Consider the following 21470-nt stretch of genomic DNA (forward strand, 5'->3'; position numbering starts at 1 on the left):
AGCTTTGATGGAGCCGTAAGAAAGCACTGAGATCTGTAAAAGGACTAGCACTCAATGGGAAATAGGCTATGCAGCACCCTTGGAACGAGGCTAGGGTTAGGTGTAGGGGTCATTCGGTGCTTCATCTTTATACGCACTAATGCACGGGGATGATGATGATGACGAATGAAAAAACGGTGGTCCGCACATCTTTAATAGACGTCTTTCATTGTTGGATAGCAACAAAGACCTCATTTAGAACAACATCGGTTATGTAATTGATTCTTTGTCATTATCATAGCTATAGCATACATAAAAAAAGACACAATGAATCAAAAGAGTGTTCCTGGCCCATTTGGTACCTGCATAGGACATCATCGGTGACACAGCTTTTCCCACGGGACCCGCCACTTAAATTCAGCCGTTTACCGATGAGTGTGTTGCTTTTTCTTTCCCTTTCTCACTTTTTCCGTACTATATCATGAGCCCTACAAATACATTCTTAAAGACCAACCAAGTATCTGTGATTGGTGTACCATTCAATGGTGGCCAACCTCGTGGTGGTGTTGAACACGGCCCTGCCAAGCTTGTCGAATTTGGATTGCTGCAGCAGATTGAAGAATTGAATTGGAGCGTCAAGTACCAAGATCATAAAGAAGCTATTGAAAAGCTTAAGCCTGCTGAGGATCCCGATGTCCAAAATCTCAAAAAGCCCAAGTATGTATCAGCTGCCACCCGCTATGTAGCAAGCGAGATTCAAAAAGAAGCCGAGCAAGGTCACTTTATCTTGACACTTGGTGGTGACCATTCGATTGCGTTGGCTACCGTATCGGGTGTCTTGGGTGCACATCCTGATGCATGCGTTATTTGGGTGGATGCACATGCTGTAAGTAGATAAGCGGATGTTGTAAAGGAGAGAGGGGTAGCAACAAGGGGGCGAAAAGCAAAGGGTGGTGGTATTGTTCAATGTTTGTATGTGCTGTCATCATGCATGGCAACACAAAACTCTGTATACCCGTTCACGCGTGCTGTGCTGCAAAAATTTTGTAATCTCGGTTTTGCTGATAATCATCCTCTTTATGGTATAGGATATCAACACACCCGCATTGACTGAGTCAGGAAATATCCATGGATGTCCGCTCAGCTTTTTGACTGGTATTGCCGAAGACCATCCTGATTTTCGATGGGTTAAACCTTGTCTCGATACACAGCGACTTGTCTACATTGGCTTACGTGACGTTGATGATGCCGAAAAGAAGATTTTGAAGGATCACAACATCAAGGCATACTCGATGCATCACGTTGACAAGTATGGCATTGGCAAGGTATTGGATATGGCTTTGGATGATGTCAACCCAGATCGCAACCGCCCCATTCATCTTTCATTTGACGTGGATGCTCTCGACCCAACCGTGGCTCCAAGCACAGTAAGTAGTAGTGTGTGGTGTAACATGATGGATCCATTATGCTGGGAAATTCATATCTCTATTTTAAAAAAAAACCAGGGTACGCCTGTTCGTGGAGGCCTGTCATTCCGTGAAGGTCATTACATTTGTGAAGCTCTCGCTGAGACCAAGCTTTTGGTATCCACTGACATTGTAGAAGTCAACCCTGAGTTAGAAGATGAAAAGGCCGCCTTCCAAACGATCCAAGTCGGATGCTCACTTGCTCGTTGCTGCTTGGGTGAATCGCTTTTATGATAAGCCTTATCGTCGCTGACATGAGCGCTTGATGTGATGATCCCCCCCAATGCATATATCTACCTCTACTTCCCCACTTTTGTCACAAGTACCTCACACAATCCGATTTTGTACAAATCTTGTTATTACTCTGCTTGCAATATATACGACACTTGTATTCTTCAAAGATGATTAAACGTGATTACTCTTTTAAAGTTCTAAAGGATTATACAAGTGACTAGCTGGTACAATATTAAACGATGATGAGGTATAAAAGCTATGCTGTAAATAAAAAAAGGATGAAGTTGGGATGGTGATATATGAAGAAATGATGCGAGAATGAGATAGAATGAAGATGATAAAAAATGATGCAGATAAGATAGCGAGGGGGATGAAAGAGGAGAATAGGGTGTAAGCGGATATGTGTTTTACGACGGCTCGGCAATGGATAAACTTTCGATGGCTGATTCAAAGCTCTTGTTATCATCATCGTTTGCCGAACTTTGTGATTCATTGTCATCATGTTGTCGCATGAGCTCCAATTTTCGCGTCTCTTCGATAAGTGTCACCATTTCATCTGTATTGGCAACATTGGAGAAAAAGGCATGCTGGGGAAAATGATGCAGGTTTTAGTGAGGGACATTCTCATCTTTCCTATTCTTCCTTCCTTTCTCACCTTGAGTAAACCTGCAGCATCGGGTCGATCTTCAGGTTCGGTCATTGTACAGAGCTGGACAAAGTCTTTCAATTCATTGGACCAATGATCAGGCTTGATAAGTGAAGGGAGACCACTCGATGCGATCAAGAATACAGCCTATTTGAAAAAGTATCATCAGCCAATTGAATGCTCATCCATGTTGCTGTTCAACGTACGCGTAAAGGAGGATATTCCACGTAAGGTGGATCGCCTTGCATCATTTCCAAGATCAAGACACCCAAACTCCAAATATCCGCCTTGGCATCATATGCTTGTCCCTTGATTACTTCTGGAGCCTAAACAGTACATGTGTGTGTTAGCACAAGACAATGTCGTATACATATATGGATTACACGTACCATCCAATAAGGTGTACCAACAATGGAGCTTCGTTTTGGTTGTGCTTTGCTCAATTGTGCACAATGACTGAAATCACCTGGTTTCATTGTGTATCAGTATGACATGGCCTCATTAAGCATTGTGACACACTTACTTAATTTCACCTCCCCGCGGATGTTGAGCAAAATGTTGTCACTGCGGATATCACGATGAATACGGTGCAATCGGTGGATTCGTGTCATGGCACGCAAAATGTCTCGGGCAACTCGAGCAATGATAGGTTCTGATAGGATGATGCCCTCTCTTTTATCTTGTTCCATAAGGATGGCAATGATGTCTGCAAGCGATACATCCATACATTCCGTGACAACCTATTCGAATCTGTGAGCGAAAAGAAAAAAGCACCTTCTCCCTCATGGTTTATTCTTTCCCCATTTACCCATATATCATTGCTTGTTTTGTAGCATCCAAAGTATTCCACCACGTTGGGATGTCGGCTCATTTTCATGATTGTCAACTCGTTTCTTATCTTGTTGAGCTTCTTCTCTGCTGTTTTTGGTATTTTCTTGATGGCAACCTTTTTCCGTACTTGACGTAAGTGATACAACCCTTTCCCCTTTGTTGACCTTTCCAATTCTTCTTACCAAGCGATTGGTGGTAGCGTGCTTTCCTGCAAACATAGGTCCTGACTCTCCTTCGGCAATGAGCACGAGATCGGTGTATACTGTAGTTGGATCAACCTGGTCAATCAAGTCATCTATTACGCCCCGTCAGTATCGAATACCAAACTCTCCCTCAACTTGGGTATATACCAATGAAATTGGATGCCAGCGATAAATGGCTCTCTGAAGCTGCGAGTGCACCGGGTAGAGAATCATCTGCACCTTCGGTTTCATTGATGGGCGAATGGATGATGGTGGAAGACGTGTTGCGTTTGGAAATGTTTGACAAATGCAGTAATTTGGATGATCGTGCGCGACTTGGTGGTGCAAATCCAACAGGTAGCAAATCCTTGTTATCGTCTTTTTCCTTTATGTCTTCCTCTTTGCTGTCACTGTTGATGATGTCGTCGATGATGTCGTCATTATCAATGCCGTTATCCTCTTTGCTGTCCTTTCGTTTGCGAATCGAACGATTGATTTGGTCGGCTTGCAACGAGTCGGGCATAGGAGCCTGGTGCATAAAACCTTCCACAGCCTTTGGATGTGATTTGATAACGTCCTTGGGGATACCAGAAGCTTCAAGGATACGTTCCCATTCCTTTGGTAAACCCACAAATCTTTGACCACCCGAAGCATCTACTTGCACGTGGATATGATGCTGAATATTGAAAGGCTTGCCAATCGTTGACGCTGTGCGTTTGAGAGGTTTGGGTAGTTTACCTAATGAAATCAATGAATGATGAATAAATGCTTTGTGTTGCTTGAATATGCATGAATACCCTACGTTTTGCTGCTTCATTCTTTTGTGGAACAAGGTTGGGATTGATAAAGCTAGTGTCGAGAATATCATCGCTTGGTAGAGCTGATTGTTGCCACACATCAGGTAACCCCTGTAATGGATCAAATCAGTCGATCGATCTATGCATCTTGATCTCTTTTTGCTTCTTACCATATAGCATCCGCTTTCCTTATTGTATTCAACATGGATACCATGTTCAAATTGAGTGGGTTTACCAATATCCAAAATAGTATCATAATCACGATGCTTTCTTCTGCTGCTGGTGCTTTTGGATGGTCTGGATGAAAGTGATAGAGTGGATGGGCTATGATGGTGATAGAATCGTGAAGCTGAGCTAGCCAAAGTGGAAAAGGAGCCCATTTTTCGTAGGCTACGGCCGCTGTGAGCTGAAGGTGGCAAGCCAGCTGTTGATGGACGCGATCCAGGCTGATGATGCCCATCGCGCTTCTCAAATGCACTCTTTGTGCTACTCGCAATCGAATAGTTGGAGGGGACGGAATGTGTTGCTGTGGGAGTCGAAGTCGTGTTTCCCATTGAGATGCAAAATAACAAGCTGTGGCGAATAAAGTAGAAAGGACTCCAAGCTGATGTTTGCAGTGAATGACAGAGACGTTGTAGAGGTGAATGAGTGGTTGTGTGTGCAAGGTGCTAATCGCAAGAAGGCTGCATGCGTACAATTGTATGAGAAGAAGAGTAAAAAAAGTGAGTGTGAACGTGCAGGCGCGGGCACGTTCACCGGGGTTCCTGCGAGAGAATTATGAAACGTGATGTTGATCCAACTTTGATTACAGACCCACATAAATGCTGCATGGAAGATCGACGTTGCATGCTTACTTTATTAAGCTTTATATCAAACAGGTTTCCATCGCGTATCCATGACGACCGTCCAACCCCTTTTTCCTTTGTCAATAGCCAACAACAAGTACCTGAAGGTTCATCATCATCATCATTCAGGAACACGTTTCTGGTACGTACCTCGTGTTCGACCATGACCTGTTGTTTTTACTGCCACATCGCTTAAAAAAAGGAAATGGCTTCATCATCTACTTGCTTTATCGTATCATCGTGCAAATATAACCTTGTAACTCTCTTCTCGTATGCAGTACGCTTTCAGTGACATGATGATACTTTGGGTCAAGATCATACGCCTTCAAGATCAGGAGCTCTTATCAATAAGATGACGACTACCAGGGCTGGAGAAGAAGCATTCCAAAGAAGAACCATGTGCGACAAATGCTATGATCCAATGACACACAATCTACTATGTTTCAAAGATCCCGTAAACAATACCTGTAAATAAAAGAGCAGCCTGAGATTGTCAATGTTGCCTTTTGTTCATTTGAACATGAAATTCTTTACCCTATCTACCATCATCTTGGCAAGTTTGAGTGCATTGAGCACTGATGCAGCCATTTCAAGGTAAAGTTATCATCATCACCCTGCTTTTTCCCACAGTAATCACCATGCACGTAAATGTAAAATTGACATGTCATTATTAGGGTCGCTATCAAAAAGACGCAGGAGACTGCCGGTCAACGGCTACAGCGTTTCTCGCATACAGCCGAGTACTTGTCCCAAAAATACGTGCCACATCATTGCATGCAACAAGCCGAGCATGGTATTCCTCTTTCCAACTACATGAATGCCCAGGTATAGAAATGACACAATAGATAATGTACATGGTGTTCACTTTTATGTTTACTAGTACTATGGCGAGATCCAACTTGGCACGCCTGGTCAAACATTTACGGTGGTATTCGATACAGGGTCATCCAACCTATGGGTACCCTCGACCCATTGTAACTCAATCGCATGCTTTTTGCACACACGCTATGATTCGACTGCCAGTGATACCTTCCGTGAGAATGGTACCGAGTTTGCTATCCAATACGGCACTGGCTCCTTGGAAGGTTTTATTAGTGAAGAAACATTGACCATGGGTGGTATCCAAGTACCACATCAAGGATTTGCCGAATCCACCAAAGAGCCCGGATTTACATTTGCCCTTGCGCAATTTGATGGCATCCTTGGCATGGGCTTTGACACCATTGCCGTCAAGGGGGTGGTGCCTCCTTTCCAAAACATGGTTGCACAAGACCTCGTGGATGAAGCTGTCTTTTCATTTTGGCTTGGCAATAGCGATAATGATGATGGTAATGGTGGTGGTGGTGGTGGTGAACTAGTGCTTGGTGGTATCGATCATTCCCACTACAAGGGCGAGCTTACATGGGCACCTGTACGTCGTAAGGGGTACTGGGAAATCGAATTGCAAGATATCAAATTTGGAGGCAAGAATGTGGGCCTCGATCCAGTGGGTGCAGCCATTGATACGGGTTCATCTTTGTTGGTGGTTCCGACAACTGTCGCAGAGTTGATCAACAGCGAATTGGATGCACAAAAGAATTGGGCTGGACAATACGTCGTTGATTGTGACAAGATCCCTGATTTCCCAGAGTTTTGTTTTACCTTTGTCAACAAGGACTTTTGCCTCTCAGCTGATGAATACGTGTTACAAATGCAAGGCCAATGCATCTCAGGGTTTATGGGAATGGATATTCCTGAACCTGCAGGTCCACTTTGGATTCGTAAGTACATAATGAAAATGCTATATCTGTCACATTTTATTCATGCAAGGATGATGCTATGTAGTGGGTGATGTCTTCCTACGCAAGTATTATAGTGTATATGACTTGGGGAATAGCCGAGTGGGTCTTGCTTTAGCCGCTTGATAACGATGGTGTGTCTCTGCTACTCTTTTTCAAATGCAAATGCCAAATAAACGCCTACAAACCTATCATGAGCCTTTCCTTTTCCTTTTCATATCAATGATCCACTCATACTTACGTGCTGCTTCCCATTCCTCCTCTGACATTTCAGGTAATGGACCACCAATCACACCAATACGTTCGAGCAATTTTCGGGAGTCATCATCGCGAGATGCGTTGTTGTAGTAATCATGGAAGTTTTCTTTGAACAAGAGTCGCAAACCATAGGATTTGGCCAATCTAAGTCATAAAAGCAATTAGCCAAAAGAATGAATGGATATATCCTTGAGTGATTGTTTATACGTTTCAAAAGTTCCCCAATGGACAAGGTATTCGGGACAATCCACAGCGTCAACGAGATGAAACATGTACCGGCATCCAAACTTGGTCAAGCCTTTGCCAACGCCTTCCTTCAATGTGTCTTCAAAATCGATGCTGTAAATACTGTTGCCAAAGCGATAAACACCTTCAGGTTGCTCACGAACACGCTTCACAATCCAGCTCGCATCAGGCATGGTGCCAATGAATCGACCTCCACGACGTAGCCGGCCAGCCACATTTTGTAACATCATGCGTGCCTTTTCTTCAGTCTCGAATGCATAGTGCAAGCAGAATTGCATTGATACGGCGTCGAATCGAAGGTTGGGATTTAACTTTGGTGCAATTGGTTCCTGAATACCAGCCATGGTCAGAGTCTTTGATGATGCATTGACCTTGGATATCGTCTCTCCTACCTGATAACAATCCATTGCATAAAACTCGGCTGTGAAACCAGGCTTTCGCATCGTTTTGTATCGCTCCTTCATTTGTTCAAGTGATACATGGGCGATATCTGTCATTCACTATGAGTCTCCTCCATTCAATGATAAATGCTTCGGTGTGTTACCTGCTGCCACCAAGTGCCTGATATGCGCCTTTGCAAACTTGTTAAGGTCACCACCCTTTCCACAACCCATGTCAAATACAGTGTACTGACGCCGAATATGGTCTCGAATGAGGGTGCTCTTGATCCAGTTGTTGAAGCTGCGTAGTCGTATGATTTTGGATTCCTTTCGCTTCTCACGGCCAACGTCGGGTCGATCGTTGTAATGTTTGGCAACAAGATGGGCTTGAGTAGCAGCATCCATAGCATTGTGTGCACGGCTGATTTTATGGTGTGAATGTTGGTCGTCGTCTTGGAACTTGCGTTTACGATCAGACATAGTAAGCTGTATGGAATAGCGCTGGAAGAAGGAAATGCAAACTCCAACTCCTCCCCCACAACCACTGCCTACTTTGCTTGACTAGGACACAATCAGCAAAATTGACTTTTGATCCCTCTCCTTATTGATCCATGATCCTCTTTTTGTTAAGCCTCATCCATTTTCCTAACTTGTCATAATAAAGAATGTACATTGTTCTCATTATTCCCTCGTTGAAGGTGCCTCTTCTAAAAAGCTGTATTCATTTTGGGCTTTCGACGCATTGTTCAACACTCTCTTCCATGGGATGAAAGCTTGTGGCAATATAATGCTGCATACTCCAGAATCAACTTTGAATTCATTGTATCCCTTGAATGTACCCCAATTTGAATGAACAAAAGAAATGGGTCTTTATCATCATATGCTATGTAGCAGACATTATTACAATACTGATAGTTGATAAATGTGAATATGGGAGGAGGAGAGGTAGCGATGTGATTAACACAAGGCATCTAGCGTACAACATAAACAACATGCGGCGAGACTAGTAATTACCCATTGAAGATGTCAATAAAAGCGGTGACCTTCTATTACGATAACAGCACTTACCATCCCATGCAAAGTCCTTCTCCAGCACCTCGATCTTGTTGTGGTTGTTGTTGGACATAGAATGCTTGGGGTTGTGGCTGTGGTTGATAATATTGTTGACCACCACCAGGAGGAGGAGGCTGGTAATATCCTTGCTGTGGTGGAGGAGGTTGATAGCTTGCACTTTGTGGTGGTGGAGGAGGATAATTGCCCTTGTTGTCCATGATGATGATGTGAGTAGAAAACCGAAAGAACCAGTAAGGAAATAGGCACACCTTTTCCCTTTGGTTTAATATGATCCCAAGGAGTCACCATGAAAGCTCTTGGCAAGCCACGTCAGCTGAGAACAATGATAGGTTTCTTGTTCGTTCTTTCTTTTCTCTTGGCATACAGATTGTTCCATGCAGCGTTACATGAAAATGAACGTCGTTGTTAAATCAACGGCAATAGCTAATAATGGTACGCTTATCGACATGATGGCAAGGAGAAGGTTACGATAGTGAATCATGCATTTGGGTATCCTGCGCTGATTGTTGAGTAACAGCGGTTCTCTTTATAACCAAGCGTGATCTGATTGTGGCTGTTTTGTACTCGAAAATGTGATATGTGTAAGTGCAAGTAGTATGAGAGTGAGATCTTTTACTCGCTTGTGTTACGATAGAAGCGTAGGAATGGTAGTAGTGGTATTCATTACTGAATGATTTTATGGAAAAGAAGCGCATAAGTGAATTTGTTTCTATTTCTGCCAGTAACATGATGGTGGTGGATATGTATATAGGAGCTGCGTGTGTGTGTTTGTGTGTGTGTAGATAATTGAGATGCAAGGGACGACTAGATAAATATATACACATTTTTTTCATTGTGCCAAAGGGAGGGGAGGAGGTAGTGTGGAGTGTTAAATGGTTTTCTTTTTTCGTCTAGGAAGGAAAGGAACATGCTCGGCAAGTTGAAAGGAGATCATGTGAATGGTTGGATAAATGATTGATGCGTAAAAAAATGTGGTTGCTGGGGATGTTGTTGTTGGTGGTGGTGATGGGGATCGTTTATCAAGAGTTGTTGTTATTGTTACCGGATCGTTTCAAACCACGCACCAAAGTAACAACGCAGGTGATGTCGTCGATTTTGCCGCCCCGATAATTACTGCCGTGAGCCCGAGCATCGCGTGCCCAAGGACTTAAACGTTTCGGGTCCAAGCTGAATCGTCTTGCGGCATCGGTTAATGTTTTGGCCAATGTACGTACAGCATCTGCCACTTCCTCGTCTGAAAAATCATCCCGTTCGGCCTTTAGTACGTTGCCCATGCCATTGTTGATCAATGCTAATGTCTCTTGTGGGTAAACGTTGTCGAAATAGCCATCCGTTGCGAGCAAGATAATGTCATTGTCTTTGAGGAAAAACGTCTTTTGATCAGCATCCTTTGGCATATCGGTAACAAAGCTATCCCGATCAGGATACGTATCCGGAACAACCGTCAGCTGATACCTATGCAATCATTCTTTGTTTTAGAAACCATAATAATATTCACACGGTGTGAGAGCGAGAATCACTTACGGGCAGTTGAAATAATGTTGTTGGCTTGGACTTTCATAGACGATTTTCTGATCACGAATCAAAACAAAGGCACTATCGCCAAGATTGACACTCGTCATCTCGCCTGTGGTCTTGCATAAATTGAGGATGCATGCTGTACTACTTCCAGCCGCCACTTTGCCGCCTCGGCGTAGTTGATGAAACGCTGTGTCCAAAATCTGTAATGCATGAATCGGAGGGAGTTCTTCAGACTTTTTAGCGATGCCAGCTGCATTGTTCATCAATGTCCACGAGAAAATGGCTACAATGAAAGCATAAAGTACACGTGTGAAAAATAATGAAACGGAATATCCCGGATGAAAAAGAAAAAATTACCTGGATCCACACCAGCATCCGCCCATCCACCAACGCCATCAGCTACGCCTAATGCCATGCCATAAGGTGTATTCGTGTGAAAGAAAGCATCTTCTCCTGCATCCACTTTGCCAACTTTGGATCGTTTCCAATATGGAATCTTATCTTCGGTCTGTCGTTGTCGAGCATTGCGATTCTTAGGATGCCATGCTGCATGAGCAACAAATTGAAAACAATCCGGTGCTGCTCCACTATCCTTATCATCAGGCTGTGCGTTATCAAGTGTACTTCCACCCGTTGTAGATGCTGCTTGTGCTGCTGCTGTGGCTCCTGTAGGCTGATGCTTGAGATGTTTCGTGTTGGCAGCTGCTGCAGCGGCGGCTTTGCCTACAGCATCACTATGCACAGTAAAAAGCCGTTCGAAATTCCCCGGTGGAGTTGCAGTAGTCGTTGTTGTAGTAGTGGAAGTCGTTGTGGCATGACCTTGATCAAAGAATGAAGTGCTTTGTGGAGATGGTGGAACAGCTGTTGTTGATTGAGCTTGGTGTTGTTGTTGTTGGTGAGGATGAGAGTTGAATGTCAAAAGACGTTGTGCATTGATAGTGGGTCGTAAATAAGTCAATGAAGGGGTAAGGAGAGGTTTGGCAGAACTCCATTGAGCGAGTTGTGAGACGGTTGTCAGTCGTTGGACATATTGCCGTGCCATAGTTTAGGAGCAGGGGGGGTTGGGTGGGTTGGTTTGATAATAGAAAGAGGCAGACACCAAAAACAGAGGAGAAAAAGGAAAGGAGTAAAGAATTGGAAACTAAGATCGGCCAAGTTGGAGAAAGACTTAATTGCGTCACAGCCTCTTTGTCTCTCTTCCCCCCGTGCTTTTCACGGTAGCAAATCATTCATCATCGGAGGTCTGTGCTTTTTTGGATCTTCTTCATGCTCCCATCAAATGTCATCCTTCCTTCCCATTTCAACCTTCTCATCATAATAATGATGCAGGATGCATGGATGAAGCCGTATTGGATCAAGCATCACCTGCACATTACTCTCTACGTATACCACATGGCACATGCCAATGTCGATGATGATGATGATGATGATCATATCCTTCCTTCACATGTGATAATAAATGTTGATAAAGTACCATCACCAACAACAACCACCTCTATCAAATGTACCCTATCATTACAAACAAAGCGTAAAAGTCATTGTGAACATTCCAAGAAAAGATGAAAGAGAGGGAAAAAAAGACCTTGACATTGTAACCGGGTTATGCACAATGATTCTTCACGAATGCAGACAATGTTACTTTGCACAACAAGAAGGTTTACATAAGATTTGCAGATACCAACCCTTTTTCAGCTAGGGCTTGAACCCTGATACAAAGTTGCACATTAGAAGGATGGGATGATGTGTGTGCGTGTGTGTGGTAGTGGACGCCACCAAGGGTCTTTTGTGCAAAACCACAGCTAAAACCAATTCTGCATATTTGAAACCACCCCAATGAAATGCATGTCCCATCCGCTTATACAAGTGGGTGAACCACATTCTTGGGGACATTTTCTCTTTCACACGAGCCATAAGAGTATCACAACAATACAAGTGTATGCATACAAATGCGACACAGAGCTAATGTTGTGCGTTTTGACATAAGCCAAGGTTCCACATCTCGCATGTCTAATCGATTATGGCGTGTTTGATATTGGAAGTGGTGAGAAAACCTATGGCTACACAGGGCGAAATCAGGGCTCTGTAACTCGTGGTTTCATTGCTTTTGTCCCTGAATGTGGCGATTTTTGTTCCAAAGAAAGTTGTTTTAATCGTGGCACTAAACGATAAAGGAACCATTATTACGCTACCAAGAACAGACAATATGTCACACGCTTCCGGTAAAAGTTCCCCCAAGAGGAAATTGCTGGATTGCTATGTTCAATGCTCTCTTTTCTGGTCCCGTGCAAAATATCGGAGCAGCATTGCAACAAGAAATGGAAAGTACAAATCACAAATCGTGCAATGGAACATAGGGCGGACTCTATGTGTGTGTGTGTATGTGTACGTGTGTGTACGATATAGCACGGTGAAAAAGGAGAAGAGGCGAGATGAATTGCAGCAGCAAACAGCGCAAAAAGATTTGTGTACCATGACTCACACTTTTGGCCTTCTTCTTTGGGTGCACATAGCTGAACACAAAAATGAGCATCTATGCAGCAGCAACTCTGGACCTCGGAAACAAATTCCTGGATATGCATGGTATCCCCCAGTAAAGGCATTTTTTGTCGTCTCCCCCCAAAAGACGTTGGTTACCATCGTCGTCCCTCTGTCAGATTTTTCGAATTTGGTTGCCGCGATGGGTCAAAGAGATGCAAATCTAAATCTAGAGTAGTCTCGATTTTTGGGTGTGTACCACTCCTTTGGTTACTAAAGTGATTGATGTATGCTGCACGGCATTGCGCACAGTTATTGCATACTTTATTCAACGCATGTTTAAATTGCCTTTTGATCACGCACCTATTTCTGCTAAGGGATACCCCAATGTCAACATATGACAAAAATATCTTGATGACCGTAAATGCAAATGGATACTTGTATCTCCTCCTCTTTCCCCGCGTAGGGCATTGACCAACAGTGTTACTCCCCGCTTGTTGCTCACACACAAGCACACAATTCTTATCTCAAGTCCGACAGATCTTATTTCACAACATCCTTTGACTTTTTTTGTATCACTTGTCTCTTCTCTTCCCTCTCTCTACCCACCATCGCCACCTCGCTCGTTCGATTAGCAGAATGACAGACTCATCCAAGGTCGAATACACCGTTGAAGAGAAGACATCCAAAGTCGAGTATACGGTCGAGGAGACGATAACCACCGAGAAACATCAAGGAGATGTCCTCACACCCACCACCACCATCCAAGATGCCAAAGATGCCGAAGCCATTGTTGACGTGAGCGAAGAGTTCGATAAGAATGGTGATCGTATCTACGTTAGAAGTGCTGCCGAGAAGGCTCTTGTTCGAAAACTTGACTTTATCTATGTCATGCCATTCGTTGCTGTCCTCAACTTTTTACAGGTACATAAAAGAAAAATACCATGCAATGCCAACTAAACTCGGTTAGCTTCGAGCACGTTACTCAAAATTATGCTTTTTTTCTCTCACACATAGTTCTTTGACAAGTCCACTGTAAACTATGCTGGTGTATTGGGTATCAAGGAAGACACAGGCACTACCGGCTCACAATTCAGTTGGCTCGGTTCCTTGTTTTATCTCGGCTACCTTGTCTACCAGGTAAGAAACCATCACCTGCCACTTGTGATTGAGGCAGTAAAACTCACTTTTGCAATCCTTATCTAGTTTCCTAATCAATTCCTTTTGCAACGTGTTCGTCTTTCATGGTACATTGGTAGTCTTGTCGTTCTGTGGGGCATGGTGCTTGCCGTCACCTTTACAGCCAAGAGCTTTGCCGATCTTGCAGGTCTTCGTTTCTTGCTTGGTTTCTTTGAAGCCGCTATGTATCCATGCTGTATCATGTTGATCAGCTCTATGTATCGTCGTCGTGAACAAGCTGGTCGCCTTGGTAACTATGAAGCCAAAAAGTGCATGTACGTGTGATCTAATCCCTTTCTTTAGGTGTCGTATACGTCTGCAATGGTATCGCTATGGCTGTTGGTGGTACGTATCACCGTATTCTTACATCACAACGCATACAAAATGCTAACTACTTCTCCCGTAGGTTTCATCGGCTATGGCGTTGGCTTGCATATGGATGGTGTCGGTGGTCATGGTGCCTGGCAATGGTATGTGATCAAGCCTTGTTCCTAAGACAAAGAAGATGCTTACGTTAACAATGATAATTAGGCTTATGCTTATTCTCGGCGTGATCACCGTTGCATTTGGTATCATCCTCTTTGTTTTCCTTGTTGATGATCCCCGCTCTTCTTTGTTACGCTTGACCCCTGAGCAACGTGAAATTGTCGAAGAACGTATTCGCGATAATGCCGTCGTTATTACCCGCCAAATCAAGTACCATCAAATCCTTGAGGCCTTGAAAGAACCACGCTACTATTGTTTCATTTTCGCATCGATGCTCATCAACTTCCAAAATGGTGCATTGAACACGTTCCAAAGCATCATCACCGCAGGCTTTGGCTTTTCGGTACGTATTTAGGAAAATGCTCCTTCGCCACACAGCATGACTAATTGCATTTCCTTATCATCATTGTTTAACATTAGGGTGTTAATGCTATCTTGTTGACTGTGCCCTCAGGTGTCGTGGATTGCCTCTACATTGTAGCTGCCATCTGGTACAACAACCGATATGGTAACACGTTGTATACTGCTTGTGCTATGCAAGCTTTTGCCATCATTGGTTTAGTATTGTTGGTAGCTATTCCTTTGCCCAAGGCAAAGCTTCTTGGTTTATACCTCTGCTGGGCATTTGCCGCAGCCTATACCATGTTCCTTGTATCAGTAGGTAAGGTTGTCTCATAATCCTTCTATCAATTCATTCCACTAACATTGGCAAAAACAGCAAACAACGTCTCAGGTTATACAAAGAAGATCTTCTATAGCTCAAGCATCATCGTCTTTTATACCGTAAGATCTTTGCATTGCTTGCCCTTTTTCACTTTTACTCATTTGCAATGGTATTAACGCCAATAGATTGGTAACTTTGCTGGTCCTTTGATGATGGTTGACTGGCAAGCACCCCTTTACCTTGGTGGTAAGCATAAAGAAGATACAATGACCTTTGTATTGGTAGGGCTCACGTGATGTTTTCAATAATAGGTATGATCGCATACATGGCTGCAAATGCAATTTCCATTGTATTGTTCTTGATTGCTCGCTATTCCATGGCCAAGTCCAACCGTGAGCGTATGGAGCGTGGCATCACCAAGACAACCACTGGAATGACCGATTTAACCGATAGAGAAGATCCCAACTTCATCTATCGACTCTAGAAACCAGGAGATGCCAATAACAGGGTACTACACAAGCTTTTTTTTATTAGACAAACCATATTCCCCTCCTCTAGCTCTCCCAATCAATATCCAAACATAATCCATTTATACACTTTAACAATATAATGACTCACTTTTTCAAGCCAAGAATGATAGCATGTGTTTTGTAGATGATGGGTGCAACCCAAAAAATCAGCTGGACATAGCATTTGTTAGGAAAAGATCACCATTGTTGGTTGGTGTAAAAAAGGGCAATGCAAGCTGATGTCAGCGTGCACATAAGCTGAAGGAGAAAATACATCAAGCTCCTGCCCCTTGATGGTGTCGGAAGCAAAAGATGGCATACGGCACGATAGGTGAAGCGCGTTATTAGGATGTAGATGATGATGATGTGGGTGTCCGCCTTGGCCCTCGCGATACCCCCTACACTTATCCAATAAGAATAGCTCCGTTTCGCAAAGCAGTGTAACCTTGCAATCAAGAAGGCGAGTTCCCAATCCTTAGTGAAATCAAAAATATTCATGACTGGATACAAAGGTGAGACAACGGGACACAATCCTCCCAGACTAATCCTATTGAGTAACATCGGAAAGGTAGTGCAGATTACATTGATCAGCTCAATAACCCACTACTGGTGCCCATCATTATGGCCCACTCATATGGATCAAGAGCCGCGCTGTGCTTTTGGTTAATGTGAGACATGCTAAAGTACGGATAGCAAAAAGGAAAAATCTACACGTATTTATCCTTTGCATGTATACACAAAGTGGGAGATGCACACAATTGTGTCAAAACCTTACTTTTTTATTTGTGCTCAACCTATTTTATTCTTCCTTCCTTTGTTCCCCCGGTTCTTTTTCCTTCTTTCACTTCTTTGGTTATTGCTATTCTCTCGCATTCATACACGCTCACGTCGACACAGTGATATCGTTGACTAGTGTGGTTGTTATACCCCTCCTTTGCCATCCCCTCTTTATCCTCCCTACGGCCATTCGTCTCCGCTAGAGGTTATAAATGCTATACAACGACCGCTCTGCTACCAGCCAAGACAACAAGAATATTAACGGCTCTGACGTCGAGCTCAACACAATGGAAAAAAGACTTAGCCCATCACTTTACGCTGTCGAAGCACAATACGACCATTATGATACGTCTTACGGCTATAGCGTCGACGAACCAGTGAAAACAGCAGAAGAGCGTGCCTTGGTTCGAAAACTCGACTTTTACATCATGCCTATTATTTGTATTCTCGACTTTTTGCAGGTATACCATGATCACCATATACCTTTTCACATGACGCATTTGTGTATTCCTGACACATTACTCCAATTGGCATTGCTCTTATTCTTATCAACCATCATTCAACTACTTCTAGTTTCTCGACAAAACCACCATCAATTATGCAGCATTGTTCAACTTCAAAGAAGATCTCAACTTGACGGGCTTCCAATATAGCTTTCTTGGGTCGATCTTTTATTTAGGCTACTTGCTGTATCAGGTACAGGACCATCTCATAACCGTATCCAAGCAAGTAATACATGGCTGACACGTATAGCGTAGCTACCCAACAACTTTTTTCTACAACGCTTCTCGGTGGGACGCTACATTGGTGTGATCGTGACCGTATGGGGCATCGTTCTTGCATGCACAGCTCTCGGCGAAAACTTTTCCCAAGTTGCTGCCATGCGATTCTTGTTGGGCTTTTTTGAAGCTGGCACATACCCTGCCCTTACCTTGTTGGTTAGCACATGCTATCGACGCTCCGAACAAGCTGCAAGACTTGGTGAGTGGTTTGTATCCATCCTATGATCATGGCACCCAATCTAATCATCTTTGTGTGTTTAAAAAAGGCGCCTTTTGGACATGGTCAGGTGTCGCACTCATCATTGGTGGTACGTATGCATAGACTCTTTTATGATGATCATAGCAAATTTTAACTCACGTATCCATGTAATCAGGTCTTATCTCTTATGGTGTAGGCAAAATGGAGAACGATCTCGGCATTGCAAAGTGGAAATGGTGAGCCCCTTGTTCAGCCTAAAATCAGCTGTTTGCTTATTCATCATGTATATTACAGGATCATGATCATTCTCGGATGCGCCACCATCTTTATGGGCATTGTCAGCTTCTTTTTCCTTGTTGACAACCCCAAATCAAAAGCATTACGCTTGAACGCAGAGCAAGAAATCTTGGTTGAAGAGCGTACACGAGACAACTCGGTTGTGCGTACAACGACTATCAAGAAACATCAGATCACAGAAGCCCTATGTGAGGTACGCTTTTGGGCTCTTGGTTTTGCTTGTCTCTTTATCAATCTCCAAAACGGTGCTATCACCATCTACAATGCTCAAATCGTACAAGACTTTGGATTCAATGTAAGCGCATCATTATACGACATCGTTGCTATGACCATGTATTGATTGATGGCTTATAGCAAATTGAATCCGTATTATTGAGTGTGGGCTCTGGTGGTGCCGATATCATCTTTATCATTATCGCTGTGATGGTAGCTAAGCGTACAGGCGAAACGCTTTTGACCGCATGCGGTATGATGCTGATTGATTTGATCGGCTTGATCTTGCTTCAAGTGATTCCTGTCATGCGCGTTAAACTTGTTGGCTTTTACATGGTTTGGTCCTATTGTGCTGCTTACGTGCTTATGATCGCAAGTGTCTCGAACAATATTTCTGGCTACACGAAAAAGATTTTCTACAATGGCAGCCTCATGATCTTTTACACTGTAAGTGCAAGTCGCCTTCTTTCGCTTTTCTACTTTTACTCATTTACGACGATGTTATCGGCCTTAGATTGGAAACTTTATTGGACCAATGTTGATGTTTGATTCCGAGAAGCCTGATTATCGCACTGGCATGGTCGTCTACTGTGTTACGTCCTTTTTGGTTATGTGCTTGTTTACTTTGACCCGATTCAAGATGGCAGCTGTTAATCGCGTGCGTTTAGAGCGCCCATCGGGCGTTGTGACCAATGTCGAGGATGATTTAAGCGATGTACAGGATCCCAATTTTATATACCGGCTTTAAACCCTATTCTGATCTATAGAATGGAACGCATACGACATCCGCAAACATGATAAAAGCATTAGCCCATATCACTGCTGCACATCATTTTCCTCTTAATCTAGCATTACTACATTACCACACATTCCTTTGTATTTCTTGTTATTCTATCTACTACATAAAATGTACTACGCTTCCTAACAAGATAATGTGCTACATAGATAATATTGATGCTCGTTCCTTGATTGACGAAGCATGTATGCTATGGACCGGGGCCTATTTGTACACCCAAGATGCTGGGTGCGTATTCATGGTGTAGTCTTTTTTTCCATTCTACCAAGCCACTTCCAAGTATACATGGTGATCTGCACGTTGATGAAAAGGAAAGAGAGTAAAAAAGATGCTGCACATCAATCAATATCGTATCACAGCGTAGTTTATTCTTGTGTAATGCTCTTGGATGCCAAGGAATATACGATACATTATCCGATAAATGCTGTTGACTTGATCTAGATCGGACACAAGTCGTAAGGATAAGAAGGAATCTCTCCTTTGATGTATGATTTGCCATAGCAACCAGCCTTTTTCGACTTTTAACAAGGTGATGCCGGTATAAACGGCTTTCATTCCGCTCTTTTGGTCCGTGGCATGGTTACTCAGGCGAGGATGTTCCCAAATGGGTAGGAGAGGGAAATGGTTGCGGAGCACGTGCTCACTTTTGTGTGTGTGTAACAAGATGTGCATTATGCACATCTTGCCATATATGTCATATGCGTGGGATCTGTTCGCAGCGTCGCGGACATTGATGCCATAAACACATTTTTGGATATCAATTTCATAGACCAATTGTCATATTGCTCACCATTGTCGCTAAATCCAACAATGGTATTCATAGCTCAGAATCTTCAATGTATCACCAATGTGTGCGCAGCGGATAATTAGCCGGTTTTTAGAATCAGCAGCAATGCTATACACACCAAGTGACGTTTTTTTGGTTGACAGCTATCCACATTTAATGTATCCATGATGTAGTGATATATACAACGGTATACAAGAACGATTGAATTACATTGTTTGCTTGGTTCCAAGCGCCACGAGTGTCTCTGGGTGCACATCTAACAGCGTACTACTACCAGCAGTGGTTTGTAGACAAAAGTATCACCCTTGAGAAGAAGATGCGGATTCAATTTTGCTTTCAAGTGATATACAACGGGGTAGCTAATATGTTTTTTATTATAAACGATTGACTATGTTATCCGAATACGATTCAAAATGGAACGCAAGATGATGAACACATGGAATGGAGGTGGCTTTGGTATTTCTATAGCAGCATGTGGGATGTGGGAAAGCGCGGAAACCACGACGAGACGAAAATAGTGGAAGAGTTTCGGCGGTTGCGTAGCAGCGGATGGAGTGATCGATCTAGTGGCAAAAATATCGACATGTCCAAATAGCAGCTTGAAAGTTGCTCATTTCAATCATGCGATATCGACTTGTAGAGCCCACCATCCAAGGAAATCATACATGCATTCCTTATCATCCCATTAACGTACGTCGTCAAGTCCTCAACAGAGTGCTGTAGCATTGATTCCATCTCGTTTCCAAGGTTACTTTGTCATGGCAAGTACCCTCAGTGCTGTAGCAATACGGTGGATCGCCTTTTTCAGCAAACAAAAAAACACACCACATTTTGTGCTGGATGTGCGTGGATGTCATGTAGTTTTGGTGGATCCGTAATGGAATCGTTGGCGATAGCAAGAAGATGAGGCGGCTTTGTTGAGGTGGTGGGGGTGTAGGTTGTCATGGTGTGAGTTCTAAAGGACTGGATCCCCTCGCTTGTTCGACTTGGATAGGAGAAGTAGACATATGGATTTGTATCCAGGTATCATTGCATCGACATTGGCACGTGTAATTTTCTTGCTCACCCTAGCGTTTAGGTACTTGCATATTAGCAATATTGGATGATGATACCTTCATTCCAACTTACCAATGATCGGCGAATACACCGTGTTCTCCAAATGTAACATCTAAATGATCGATGACAGTGCCATAGTAAGGGCATCTTTGGAAGTCATTTAGTACAGGGCGTTGGAACTTCATGGAGCACTAAGATACGTAACAATTACTAAACCCAGGCATGAAGCATCTTTATCATGGAGCTCACTTACATGTCATGAAGGATATCCGCAAGCATAGAAGGTAGTAGTCATTGGAGTTATCATTGTCACCACCATTGTTGTATGTATCAACGTTCATGGCACAGTGTACTTTCTCAGGATGCGTAGCAACGCGCTTGTACCATTTGGATGCCTCAAAAGGAGGTAGTCATTGATGGACTTTCCGGGAAGGTGGAATCACCTTGACACGGAGAGCTGAGCGATCATGTTGCAAACCCCTTTATTGGCTGACGCGGGTGCTGCTTTGATGAAATCCTCTCCCACAATGTGCACATTTTCAGTAGTGGCTACGAGGTAAAAGAAATGTGATATGGGTATATGAGTTCATGAGACGTTTTAAGGAGATGACTAGATTTTCCCTTGTTACAAGAGTCAAGTATCACAATGACGATCATGACAATGAATTATGGAGACAATGAAAGTAGTAGGGTAACAACGAGCCACTAAAGAGGACACAATAATGAGCACAAATGTCCACTGGGTTGCAATAGAACCATCCTTCGTCCATGATACCTACGTAAACTTGGGCTTTTGACGATGCATGTAACCAAAGAGAGATATGGTAGATGAAAGAGAGGCGCATGGAGGTATGGTGGGCGGCGACAACATCTTTGTTTATATCTGCATGGTGGGCGTGAGTATTTCAGTGCTCACAAAGTAGGAAAAAGTGATAAATGTTTGTTGGGATGATGCATGAGCTGATAAAGTGGCGGGTCTGCGGGTGTGATGTTCATGCATAATTGATAACTGA

General features: G+C 43.3%; 8 protein-coding genes across 8 annotated transcripts; 4 read left to right on the forward strand and 4 right to left on the reverse strand.

Moving 5' to 3' along the window:
* Window positions 1-460: 460 nt before the first annotated feature.
* O0I10_002947 (arginase) lies at window positions 461-1679 on the forward strand (the record flags this gene model as incomplete). The annotated part of the gene is made up of 3 exons (XM_058483022.1): window positions 461-865; window positions 1068-1406; window positions 1485-1679. 3 exons carry the CDS (start codon window positions 461-463, stop codon window positions 1677-1679), a joined length of 939 nt encoding a protein of 312 aa, XP_058346111.1.
* A 407-nt stretch (window positions 1680-2086) lies between these two features.
* On the reverse strand, window positions 2087-4689 carry O0I10_002948 (uncharacterized protein; the record flags this gene model as incomplete). The annotated part of the gene is made up of 10 exons (XM_058483023.1): window positions 2087-2266; window positions 2335-2472; window positions 2532-2651; window positions 2715-2791; window positions 2849-3065; window positions 3134-3271; window positions 3339-3451; window positions 3507-4076; window positions 4141-4246; window positions 4306-4689. 10 exons carry the CDS (start codon window positions 4687-4689, stop codon window positions 2087-2089), a joined length of 2043 nt encoding a protein of 680 aa, XP_058346112.1.
* Window positions 4690-5476: 787 nt separating this feature from the next.
* O0I10_002949 (uncharacterized protein) lies at window positions 5477-6884 on the forward strand (the record flags this gene model as incomplete). The annotated part of the gene is made up of 4 exons (XM_058483024.1): window positions 5477-5574; window positions 5655-5805; window positions 5861-6740; window positions 6805-6884. 4 exons carry the CDS (start codon window positions 5477-5479, stop codon window positions 6882-6884), a joined length of 1209 nt encoding a protein of 402 aa, XP_058346113.1.
* A 19-nt stretch (window positions 6885-6903) lies between these two features.
* On the reverse strand, window positions 6904-8122 carry O0I10_002950 (uncharacterized protein; the record flags this gene model as incomplete). Its single annotated transcript, XM_058483025.1, has 5 exons — window positions 6904-6938; window positions 7000-7160; window positions 7224-7591; window positions 7655-7752; window positions 7807-8122. The coding sequence occupies 5 exons, from the start codon at window positions 8120-8122 to the stop codon at window positions 6904-6906; spliced, it is 978 nt and encodes a 325-aa protein (XP_058346114.1).
* Window positions 8123-8599: 477 nt separating this feature from the next.
* On the reverse strand, window positions 8600-8913 carry O0I10_002951 (uncharacterized protein; the record flags this gene model as incomplete). The annotated part of the gene is made up of 2 exons (XM_058483026.1): window positions 8600-8645; window positions 8711-8913. The coding sequence occupies 2 exons, from the start codon at window positions 8911-8913 to the stop codon at window positions 8600-8602; spliced, it is 249 nt and encodes an 82-aa protein (XP_058346115.1).
* Window positions 8914-9735: 822 nt separating this feature from the next.
* O0I10_002952 (uncharacterized protein) lies at window positions 9736-11279 on the reverse strand (the record flags this gene model as incomplete). The annotated part of the gene is made up of 3 exons (XM_058483027.1): window positions 9736-10171; window positions 10241-10520; window positions 10595-11279. The coding sequence occupies 3 exons, from the start codon at window positions 11277-11279 to the stop codon at window positions 9736-9738; spliced, it is 1401 nt and encodes a 466-aa protein (XP_058346116.1).
* A 2072-nt stretch (window positions 11280-13351) lies between these two features.
* On the forward strand, window positions 13352-15525 carry O0I10_002953 (uncharacterized protein; the record flags this gene model as incomplete). The annotated part of the gene is made up of 10 exons (XM_058483028.1): window positions 13352-13636; window positions 13730-13852; window positions 13919-14141; window positions 14195-14236; window positions 14298-14361; window positions 14423-14720; window positions 14798-15038; window positions 15096-15160; window positions 15227-15287; window positions 15353-15525. 10 exons carry the CDS (start codon window positions 13352-13354, stop codon window positions 15523-15525), a joined length of 1575 nt encoding a protein of 524 aa, XP_058346117.1.
* A 1014-nt stretch (window positions 15526-16539) lies between these two features.
* O0I10_002954 (uncharacterized protein) lies at window positions 16540-18566 on the forward strand (the record flags this gene model as incomplete). The annotated part of the gene is made up of 8 exons (XM_058483029.1): window positions 16540-16788; window positions 16901-17023; window positions 17086-17308; window positions 17376-17417; window positions 17484-17544; window positions 17603-17900; window positions 17960-18265; window positions 18333-18566. The coding sequence occupies 8 exons, from the start codon at window positions 16540-16542 to the stop codon at window positions 18564-18566; spliced, it is 1536 nt and encodes a 511-aa protein (XP_058346118.1).
* Between the last annotated feature and the right edge of the window lie 2904 nt (window positions 18567-21470).

This window comes from Lichtheimia ornata (genome assembly GCF_029851405.1).
Source record: "Lichtheimia ornata isolate CBS 291.66 chromosome Unknown scaffold00009, whole genome shotgun sequence".
NCBI classification, from domain to species: Eukaryota; Fungi; Mucoromycota; class Mucoromycetes; order Mucorales; family Lichtheimiaceae; genus Lichtheimia; species Lichtheimia ornata.